Here is an 11,708-nt window from a genome sequence, read left to right as displayed (position 1 = left end):
AGCAATCTAAACTCGGATGCACTGGCCAGGTAGACAGGAAAAGCCCCGCGAACATTTGAATTTCATTTCCTGTTTGCCCAGCGTGGAGAGCACAGGTGACCACAGATAGCTCATCAGCACAGGTAACCATGCAGGCTGATAATCGAAAAAGAGCACCAGCATGGACCGTGAGGGAGGTACTGGATCTGATCGCTGTATGGGGAGAGGATTCAGTGCTTGCAGAACTTCGTTCTAAAAGACGAAATGCAAAAACTTTTGAAAAAATCTCCAAGGGCATGATGGAGAGAGGCCACAATAGGGACTCTGAGCAGTGCCGCGTGAAAGTCAAGGAGCTCAGACAAGCCTATCAAAAAACAAAGGAGGCAAACGGTCGCTCCGGGTCAGAGCCGCGGACATGCCGCTTCTACGCCGAGCTGCATGCAATTCTAGGGGGGGCTGCCACCACTACCCCACCTGTGATCGTGGATTCTGGGTCGGGGATAGTCTCATCAGCTACACCTGAGGATTCTGCCGATGGGGGAGAGGAGGAGGATGAGGATGAGCTTGCAGAGAGCACACAGCACTCCGTTCTCCTCAACAGCCAGGATCTTTTTCTCACCCTAACTGAAGTACCCTCCCAAGCCTCCCAAGCCAGTACCCAAGACTCTGACCCCATGGAAGGGACCTCAGGTGAGTTTACCTTTTAAAATATAAAACTTGTTTTAAAAGCAAACGGTTTTTAATGATTACTTTGCCCTGAGGACTTGGGATGCATTCGCGGTCAGTTCAGCTACTGGAAAAGTCTGTTAACGTGTCTGGGGATGGAGCGGAAATCCTCCAGGGACATCTCCATGAAGCTCTCCTGGAGGTACTCCAAAAGCCTTGCCACAAGGTTTCTGGGCAGTGCATCCTTATTCCCTCCTCCATGGTAGGACACTTGACCACACCATGCTTGCAGCAAGTAATCTGGTATCATTGCCTGACAAAGCCTGGCAGCGTATGGTCCCGGTGTTTGCTGGCATTCAAGCAACATCCGTTCTTTATCTTGTTGTGTAATCCTCAGGAGAGTGATATCACTCCTGGTAACCTGGTTGAAATACGGGAACTTAATTAAGGGGACAGAGGTGGCCGTTCCTACTGGGCTGTTTGCCTGTGGCGGAAAATAAATCCTTCCCTGCAGTTAGCCAAGCACAGATGGGAAATTGGCCCTGAGTTTTTCGCGTTTGGCTAGCAGGGATCTTCCCTGTTACCAGCCACGCGGTGGGGGGAGGGGTACCGTGATCATCCCAGAGAATTCATGGCGGGAGGGGGGTGGCGGCGGGGGGGGGTGGTGGTTAGTTTGGTGCCTGCAGGGATCTTCCCTGATACCAGCCACGCGGTGGGGGGGAGGGGTACAGCGATCATCCCAGAGAATTCATGGCGAGAGGGGGGGGTGGTTAGTTTGTTTTCTGCTGCTGCTGAATGTTAACAGAAAAACCGCAGCACTCTACAGGCTATACTTGGTATGTGGGAAAGGAGGGCGCAGAAGCTGTAAAACAATGGCTTACCATGGCCGCATGCAAGCCGAATTCTGTTGCCCAGACCTGTGATCTCTAGCAGCAAAGCCACAGGCACTCAGCATTAAGAGGCAAAATGCGACCTTGCACAGAAATCACATGTGCTATGTAATGTGAATAGTGTTGGTCACCGTGAAAGAGTATAAGCATTGTTCTGCAAAATGTAGCTTTTTAAACAAGTCTCTCTTTTTTCCCCTCCCTACAGCAGCTGCAAATTCCTCAAGTCTCCCTCCTCCATCCCGAAGGTTATCACAGATAAGGCGTCGTAAGAAGAGAACGCGAGACGAGATGTTTTCTGAAATTATGGAATCCAGCCGCAGTGACAGAGCTCATCTGAATGAGTGGAAGGAAACAGTTTCAAAGTATAGGAAAGAAGCCAGTGAATGTGAGGACAGGAGGGACCAACGTGAGGACAGGAGGGACCAACGTGAGGACAGGAGGGACGCTCGAGATGAGAGGTGGCGGCAGGAAGACCAGAGGAGGCAGGATGCAACGCTGGGGCTGCTGCGTGAGCAAACAGACATGCTCCGGCGTCTGGTGGAGCTTCAGGAACGGCTGCTGGAAAACAGACTGCCGCTTCAGCCCCTGTTCCACCCTCCCCCCTCCCCATGTTCCGTATCCTCCTCACCCAGACGTGTAAGAATGCGGGGGGGAGGCTCCGTACACCTTCCCATTCCACCCCAGTAGACAGCCCAAGCAAAAGGCTGTCATTTTTTTAACCTTTCCTTTGTGGCTTTTTCCTTCCCAGCAATCCTCCTCCCAAATACCACCCGGGTTCCCTCCCTCTTTTTCTAATCTATTAATAAAGAATAAATGATTTTTAAATGATAGTGACTTTATTTGGTTTGAAAGAAAGCTGGGGGAAGGGGGAGGGTGGGTTCCTTACAGAAAATCAGTCAATAAAGGGGGCGGGTTTTCATGAAGGAGAAACAAACAGATATTTCACACTGTAGCCTGGCCAGTCATGAAACTGTTTTTTAAAGCTTCTCTGATGCACAGCGCTTCCTGGTGTGCTCTTCTAATCGCCCTGGTGTCTGGCTGCGCGTAATCAGCAGCCAGGCGATTTGCCTCAGCCTCCCACCCCGCCATAAAGGTCTCCCCCTTACTTACAGAAATAACAATGGGGAGATTTCTTTGGCTGAGGTCAGAGCGAGTCAATAATAATCTCCAGCGGCCTTTTAAACGGCCAAATGCACATTCTACCACCATTCTGCACTTGCTTAGCCTGTAGTTAAACAGCTCCTGACTCCTGTCCAGGCTGCCTGTGTACGGCTTCATGAGCCATGGCATTAAGGGGTAGGCTGGGTCCCCAAGAATAACTATTGGCATTTCAACATCCCCAACGGTTATTTTCTGGTCCGGAAAGTAAGTCCCTTGCTGCAGCCCTTTAAACAGAGTAGTGTTCCTGAAGACGCGAGCGTCATGAACCCTTCACACCCAGCCAGCGTTGATGTTGGTGAAACGTCCCTTGTGATCCACAAGTGCTTGCAGCACCATTGAAAAGTACCCCTTGCGGTTTATGTACTCGGTGGCTTGGTGCTCCGGTGCCAAGATAGGGATATGGGTTCCGTCTATTGCCCCACCACAGTTAGGGAATCCCATTGCAGCAAAACCATCCACTATGACCTGCACATCTCCCAGAGTCACTAGCTTTCGTAGCAGCACCTCAGTGATTGCTTTGGCTACTTGCATCACAGCAGCCCCCACAGTAGATTTGCCCACTCCAAATTGATTCCCGACTGATCGGTAGCTGTCTGGCATTGCAAGCTTCCACAGGGCTATCGCCACGCGCTTCTCAACTGTGAGGGCTGCTCTCATCTTGGTATTCTGGCGTTTCAGGACAGGGGACAGCAAGTCACAAAGTTCCATGAAAGTGCCCTTACGCATGCGAAAGTTCCGCAGCCACTGGGAATCGTCCCAGACCTGCAACACTATGCGGTCCCACCAGTCTGTGCTTGTTTCCCTTGCCCAGAATCGGCGTTCCATGGATAGAATCTGCCCCATTAACAACATGATCTCCAAAGCACCGGGGCCCGTGGTTTCACAGAATTCTGTATCCGTGTCCGTGTCCATGTCCATGTCAATGTCCTCATCACGCTTGTCGCTGCGCTGCCGCCGCCGCTGCCTCCTCGCCTCGTTTTTCTGGTCCTGGCTGAGCATAAACTCCACGAGAACGCGCGAGGTGTTTACAATGTTCATGACTGATGTCTTGAGCTCAGCGGGCTCCATGCTTGCCATGGTATGGAGTCTGCAGTGTTCACCCACCCAGGAAAAAAGGCGCGAAAATGGTTGTCTGCCGTCCGTTGCTTTCATGCAGGGAGGGAGGAGGTGAGGCTGTACCCAGAACCACCTGCGACGATGTTTTTTGTCCAATCAGGCACTGGGATCTTAACCCACAATCCCAATGGGCTTGGGAGACTGCGGGAACTATGGGATAGCTATGGGATAGTTACCCACAGTGCAACGGTGCAGAAATCGACGCTAGCCCCGGTACTTGGACGCACACCACCGAATTAATGTGCTTAGTGTGGCCGCATACATTTCGACTTTATACAACCTGTTTTTCAAATCCGAATTATATAAATTCGGATTAATCCCGTAGTGTAGACATACCCTAAGTATGGTCGGGGCAGGCCCGTGAGCGGAGTCTGAGCCCCAGCGTGGTTTCCCTGATGTCAGTTCCCCCATCTCGGTGCCCTGAGCCTCTGTCCTGAACTCCTTAGTCGCACCTGGCTGCCTGGTGTGTCTGTGTATGCGCTGGGCGTCTCCCTTCTCAGCTCCCTGTGTCGCACCCCCCTTCTACAGCATGAAGAAAAGCAGAAGCAGGTCATTTGGGGAAGGGACTTTGGCTCAAATGAATCACAAGGTAATGTCCCCAAATTTACCCCCAGGTCTGTTATCGAGTCCCTCGACTGGCACGCTACCTTTCAATGCAATCGGAAACTACCTGTGTGTGAGAGTGAGAACACTGGGAAAATAGACTTGAAGCCACGTGCTCTCTTTCTATCCTGCTTCTGGCCCAGATTTCTCATTTGCACCCGCTCTTCATAAAATCAGAAACTTCTAGTGACCTGTGGAACATTACGTTGTGCTGCTGGTTCTCCGTGGGGTGCATCAGCTGCGAACAAGGGAACCCCACTGACACCTGTGGATCCAGGCTGTATTTCTGGGAGAAGAATCTCCTGATAAGAACCAATAAATTTTAAAATGAAATCTTAGTTTGATATTGGGGGGCATATTTTAGGACTGTGCCTTGAACAAATGTCCCTAAATTGCATCACTAACACTACCAGCATGGTAATTTTCTGGCCCGGGGCGGCCAATCTGAGCCTGAGAAGAAGCCAGAATTTACCAATGTACATTGCAAAGAGCCACAGTAATACATCAGCAGCCCCCCATCAGCTCCCCCGCTCTGCTTCCAGTGCCTCCCGCCCACCAGCAGTCCCGCTGATCAGCGCCTCCCTCTCCCTCCACGTACCTCCCAATCAGCTGTTTCTTGGCAAGCAGGAGGCTCTGGGGGGAAGGGGGGAGGAGCGAGGGCACTGCAGGCTTAGGGGAGGGGGTGGGAAGGGGTGGAGTGGGGGCAGGGCCTGTGGCAGAGCCAGAGGTTGAGCAGTGAGCACCTCCCGGCACATTGGAAAGTTGGCACCTGTAGCTCCAGCGCCGGAGTCGGTGCCGATACAAGGAGCCGCATATTAACTTCTGAAGAACCGCATGTGGCTCTGGAGGAACAGGGTGGCCACCCCTGTTCTGGCCAGTGTGAGGACACATGTGGAATTTAATGAACTTGGAGAAATTGGGTCTAAAAAGAAAGTTCTGCTCAACTTTAAGTGGTGTTAGTAAGGACAATGTGGAACACATCCAGGAATTACTAATCTGAGAAGATAACGTTTAGACACAGTTCCATTTACTTTGGCTCCGTTAGCAAAGAATTCATCTTTATTGAAAGTGAAACTGTTCTTCTTTCACTGCTGATCTGTTTTATGGAACTGATTATCTTTTATTGCCTACCTTGTCCCAGCAGCTGTGTGTCAATAAGTGGCAGGTGTAGAATATTTTCTTGTCGGCTCGTTGGATTTCCTTCATGGGTGTGTGGGGGGCAAATAACAGAGTCTTTGTATTGCAATGTTCCATAATGGCCCCTTTACTTTTGACAGGTCTCCTACATGGGCGGGAGAGGATCCCTCCTGACTGGGGTCACCTTTACACAGCAAACATTTTTTTTACAGTTCAAAGCACAATTTACCTTTTACCTTATAGCAGGGGATACAGTTATTAGGAATGAGATTATTGCCCATAGCTTCTTAGAAGCGTTTCCTGAAGTGTAAACACATTCTCGTGAGTCTAACCTAACTTACCAGTGCTAGCAGCATGCAGAGGTGAGCTGGGCTGGTTCCCCACAATGAATCTGCCCGTGTTGAGCAGAGGCCTAGAGCCTTGGCAGGAGCTGGCACCTGCTCTGCCAGCGTCACACCAGCTAGATGCAGGGACAACTTCTTGGTGTCCTTTGCAGGCCTAATAATGGGCCTGGAGCAATCGAGGACCCTGGGAGCAGAGCCACTCAGGGCCTCGGTGGGCAGCACATCCTGTGGTGTTTGGGCCCTCAAGGCTCAGAGCCTGTGGGTCATTGCTGGGCCAGGGTTGTCCGATGGTGGCGTAGCTGTGCCCACAACTCAGGGACCAGCACACCCAGGCTGTAGCCTGCAGATCCTCCCAAGGGGCTTTCACTGGGGGCAATGGTGGGGGAAGGGGGATGGTGTGGGAGACAGAGGGCAGCAATGATGAGTGAAGGGGGATGGTGCTGGACCCAGTGGGGTGCAAGAGTGGGGAAAGGGGGACGTGTGAGAGCCAGTGAGTTGTAAGGGTCCGGGGAGGCTTCTGGAGCTCTTCTCACAGCTTCTCATCTATCAGTGGAAGCACGGCTGTGTGACAAGGGGAGCCCCGATTGCCTGCCCTTTGTGAAGGCCCAGCAGATCTGGGCGTTCTTGGTCTGCTCTTGGTGCTGAACACTAAGTATGGCCGGGGCAGGCCCGTGAGCGGAGTCTGAGCCCCAGAGTGGTTTCCCTGATGTCAGCTCTCCCATCTCGGTGCCCTGAGCCTCTATCCTGCACTCCTTAGTCGCACCTGCCTCCCCGGTGTGCCTGTGTATGCGCTGGGCGTCTCCCTTCTCAGCTCCCCGTGTCGCACGCCCCTTCTACAGCATGAAGAAAAGCAGAAGCAGGTCATTTGGGGAAGGGACTTTGGCTCAAATGAATCACAAGGTAATGTCCCCAAATTTACCCCCAGGTCTGTTATCCAGTCCCTCGACTGGCACTCTACCTTTCAATGCAATCGGAAACTACCTGTGTGTGAGAGTGAGAACACTGGGAAAATAGACTTGAAGCCACGTGCTCTCTTTCTATCCTGCTTCTGGTCCAGATTTCTCATTTGCACCCGCTCTGCACCGGCCTTCATAAAATCAGAAACTTCTAGTGACCTGTGGAACATTACGTTGTGTTGCTGGTTCTCCATAGGGTGCATGAGCTGCGAACAAGGGAACCCCACTGACACCTGTAGATCCAGGCTGTATTTCTGGGGGTAAGAATCTCCTTATAAGAACCAGTACATTTTAAAATGAAATCTTAGTTTGATATTGGGGCACATATTTTAGGGATTATGCCTTGAACAAATGTCCATAAATTTGCATCACTAACACTACCAGCATGGTAATTTTCTGGCCAGTGTGAGGACAGGTGGAATTTAGTGCATTTGGAGAAATCGGGTCTAAAAGAAAGCTCTGCTCAACTTTAAGTCGTGTTAGTAATGACAACGTGTAACATATCCAGGAATGACTAATTCGATAAAATCACTTTTAGACACGGCTCTGGTTTACTTTGGCACCATTAGCAAAGAATTCATCTTTATCGAAAGTGAAAATGTTCTTCTTTCACTTCTGATCTGTTTTACGGAACTGATTATCTTTTATTGCCTACATTGTCCCAGCAGATATGTGTCAATAAGTGGCAGGTACAAAGTGTTTCCTTGTTAGCTTGTTGGATTTCCTTCATGGGTGTGCGGGGAGCAAATAACAAAGTCTTTGTATTGCCATGTCCTACAATGGCCCCTTTACTTTTGACAGGCCTCCTAGATGGGCAGGAGAGGATCCCTCCTGACTGGGGTCACCTTTACACAGCAAACATTTTTTACAGTTCAAAGCACAATTTACCTTTTACCTGATAGCAGGGGATACAGTTATTAGGAATGAGATTATTGCCACCAGCAACTTGGAAGCGTTTCTTGAAGTGTAAACACATTCTCGTGAGTCTAACCAACTTACCAGTGCTAGCAGCATGCAGAGGTGAGCTGGGCTGGTTCCCCACAATGAATCTGCCCGTGTTGAGCGGAGGCCTAGAGCCTTGGCAAGCTGGCACCTGCTCTGCCAGCGTCACACCAGCTAGATGCAGGGACAACTTCTTGGTGTCCTTTGCAGGCCTAATAATGGGCCTGGAGCAATCGAGGACCCTGGGAGCAGAGCCACTCAGGGCCCCGGTGGGCAGCACATCCTGCGGTGTTTGGGCCCTCAAGGCTCAGAGCCTGTGGGTCATTGCTGGGCCAGGGTTGTCCGATGGTGGCGTAGCTGTGCCCACAACTCAGGGACCAGCACACCCAGGCTGTAGCCTGCAGATCCTCCCAAGGGGCTTTCACTGGGGGCAATAGTGGGGGAAGGGGGATGGTGTGGGAGACAGAGGGCAGCAATGATGAGTGAAGGGGGATGGTGCTGGACCCAGTGGGGTGCAAGAGTGGGGAAAGGGGGACGTGTGGGAGCCAGTGAGTTGTAAGGGTCGGGGGAGGCTTCCGGAGCTCTTCTCACAGTTCCTCATCTATCAGTGGAAGCACGGCTGTGTGACAAGGGAGCCCCGATTGCCTGCCCTTTGTGAAGGCCCAGCAGATCTGGGCGTTCTTCGTCTGCTCTTGGTGCTGAACACTAAGTATGGCCGGGGCAGGCCCGTGAGTGGAGTCTGAGCCCCAGCGTGGTTTCCCTGATGTCAGCTCCCCCATCTCGGTGCCCTGAGCCTCTGTCCTGCACTCCTTAGTCGCACCTGCCTGCCTGGTGTGTCTGTGTATGCGCTGGGCGTCTCCCTTCTCAGCTCCCCGTGTCGCACCCCCCTTCTACAGCATGAAGAAAAGCAGAAGCAGGTCATTTGGGGAAGGGACTTTGGCTCAAATGAATCACAAGGTAATGTCCCCAAATTTACCCCCAGGTCTGTTATCCAGTCCCTCGACTGGCACTCTACATTTCAATGCAATCGGAAACTGCCTATGTGTGAGAGTGAGAACACTGGGAAAATAGACTTGAAGCCACGTGCTCTCTTTCTATCCTGCTTCTGGCCCAGATTTCTCATTTGCACCCGCTCTGCACCGGCCTTCATAAAATCAGAAACTTCTAGTGACCTGTGGAACATTACGTTGTGCTGCTGGTTCTCCGTGGGGTGCATCAGCTGCGAACAAGGGAACCCCACTGACACCTGTGGATCCAGGCTGTATTTCTGGGATAAGAATCTCCTTATAAGTACCAATAAATTTTAAAATGAAATCTTAGTTTGATATTGGGGGGCATATTTTAGGACTGTGCCTTGAACAAATGTCCTTAAATTGCATCACTAACACTACCAGCATGGTAATTTTCTGGCCCTTGGTGGCCAATCTGAGCCTGAGGAGAAGCCAGAATTTACCAATGTACATTGCAAAGAGCCACAGTAATACGTCAGCAGTCCCCCATCAGCTCCCCCGCTCTGCTTCCAGTGCCTCCCGCCCACCGGCAGTCCCGCTGATCAGCGCCTCCCTCTCCCTCGACGTACCTCCCAATCAGCTGTTTCTTGGCAAGCAGGAGGCTCTGGGGGGAAGAGCGAGGGCACTGCAGGCTCAGGGGAGGGGGCGGGAAGGGGTGGAGTGGGGGCAGGGCCTGTGGCAGAGCCAGAGGTTGAGCAGTGAGCACCCCCCGGCACATTGGAAAGTTGGCACCTGTAGCTCCAGCGCCGGAGTCGGTTCCTATACAAGGAACCGCATATTAACTTCTGAAGAACCGCATGTGGCTCTGGAGGAACAGGGTGGCCACCCCTGTTCTGGCCAGTGTGAGGACACATGTGGAATGTAATGAATTTGGAGAAACTGGGTCTAAAAAGAAAGTTCTGCTCAACTTTAAGTGGTGTTAGTAAGGACAATGTGGAACACATCCAGGAATTACTAATCTGATAAGATAACCTTTAGACACCGCTCCCATTTACTTTGGCTCCGTTAGCAAAGAATTCATCTTTATGGAAAGTGAAACTGTTCTTCTTTCACTGCTGATCTGTTTTATGGAACTGATTATCTTTTATTGCCTACCTTGTCCCAGCAGGTATGTGTCAATAAGTGGCAGGTGTAGTAAGAGGAGGCCCTGAGATATAAACCTTGGTATCAGAGGCCCAGTATGACCCCTGAGGCCTAAACTAAAGTAATGGTCAAGACTTTGCTAACATAAAGCAAAGTTAAGCGGCAGGCCCTGCTCACAGAACCTGGCAAGGAAAGGGCTGATGCTGCAAAAAGATACATACCTAAAAAGTACTGGACACTAGATATCAGAACACTCCAATACTGGAATATTCCACAGATAACATGGAACAGGCCGACCCATCCCAATGACAGGGGCAAAAGGGTAAAATGATGGATAGAGTTGTTTTGATCGAACCAACATGTACAAGGTGAGAGGCGGCACCTTACTACGTAGAGGGGTTGTACCTTGCTACGTAGAGGGGTTGCACCTCAATACGTCAGGAGTGACGTGTAACTTGTTTGTACCTGTGTATAAGAATGTGTCCCTGGGGTGGTGTCTTTGTCCAGCCGAGGGGGCAGTGGAAAGTCCCGCCACTGACTGAGCTGAGTCCATTGTCGAGCGGCACTTTCTAGCAGTATGCCCGGTAGACTAAGTAATCTGCGGGGAACTGAAATTGTGTCAGGGTCGCAATAAACCTGGCCGAGGTGCCTTTGTACCTTACTAGACTGTTTATTGGGGGTTCTCGTCGCGTTTGCTGTTTCAGCTATCTGCGCAGAGCTGGGGCAGCACACAGAGGGAACACACGCACGCAGCCGCGTGATATCAACAGGAGAAAGCAGAAGCACCACACCGGTAGCATCTGACAACAGCAGGTACAGAATGTTTTCTTGTCGGCTCGTTGGATTTCCTTCACGGGTGTGCGGGGGGCAAATAACAAAGTCTTTGTATTGCAATGTCCCGTAATGGCCCCTTTACTTTTGACAGGTCTCCTAGATGGGCAGGAGAGGATCCCTCCTGACTGGGGTCACCTTTACACAGCAAACATTTTTTTTACAGTTCAAAGCACGATTTACCTATTACCATATAGCAGGGGATACAGTTATTATGACTGAGATTATTGCCCATAGCTTCTTAGAAGCGTTTCCTGAAGTGTAAACACATTCTCGTGAGTCTAACCTAACTTACCAGTGCTAGCAGCATGCAGAGGTGAGCTGGGCTGGTTCCCCACAATGAATCTGCCCGTGTTGAGTGGAGGCCGAGAGCCTTGGCAGGAGCTGGCACCTGCTCTGCCAGCGTCACACCAGCTAGATGCAGGGACAACTTCTTGGTGTCCTTTGCAGGCCTAATAATGGGCCTGGAGCAATCGAGGACCCTGGGAGCAGAGCCACTCAGGGCCTCGGTGGGCAGCACATCCTGTGGTGTTTGGGCCCTCAAGGCTCAGAGCCTGTGGGTCACTGCTGGGCCAGGGTTGTCCGATGGTGGCGTGGCTGTGCCCACAACTCAGGGACCAGCACACCCAGGCTGTAGCCTGCAGATCCTCCCAAGGGGCTGTCACTGGGGGCAATGGTGGGGGATGGGGGTTGGTGTGGGAGCCAGTGGGGTGCTCACAATTCAGGGACCAGCATACCCAGGCTGTAGCCTGCAGATCCTCCCAAGGGGCTGTCACTGGGGGCAATGGTGGGGGAAGGGGGATGGTGTGGGAGCCAGTGATGTGTCAGGATCGGGTGAGGCTTCCTGAACTCTTCTCACAGCTCCTCATTAGCTGCGAACAAGGGACTGACACATGTGGATCCAGGCTGTATTTCTGGGGGTAAGAATCTCCTTATAAGAACCAGTACATTTTAAAATGAAATCTTAATTTGATGTTGGGGCACATATTT

At 51.4% G+C, this 11,708-nt stretch overlaps 1 protein-coding gene across 1 annotated transcript; it reads left to right on the top strand.

Annotated features, from left to right (window-relative positions):
- Positions 1 to 630: 630 nt before the first annotated feature.
- Positions 631 to 2,231, top strand: LOC128847312 (eukaryotic translation initiation factor 3 subunit A-like). Its single transcript, XM_054046708.1, has 2 exons — positions 631 to 669; positions 1,741 to 2,231. Exons 1-2 carry the CDS (start codon positions 654 to 656, stop codon positions 2,220 to 2,222), a joined length of 498 nt encoding a protein of 165 aa, XP_053902683.1. The 5' UTR covers positions 631 to 653; the 3' UTR covers positions 2,223 to 2,231.
- The last annotated feature ends 9,477 nt before the right edge of the window (positions 2,232 to 11,708 follow it).

This window comes from Malaclemys terrapin, chromosome 13 (assembly GCF_027887155.1).
Source record: "Malaclemys terrapin pileata isolate rMalTer1 chromosome 13, rMalTer1.hap1, whole genome shotgun sequence".
Classification (NCBI taxonomy): Eukaryota; Metazoa; Chordata; order Testudines; family Emydidae; genus Malaclemys; species Malaclemys terrapin.
The sequence above is the reverse complement of the archived record's forward strand: the minus strand, read 5'-3'. Positions and strand labels throughout refer to the sequence as shown.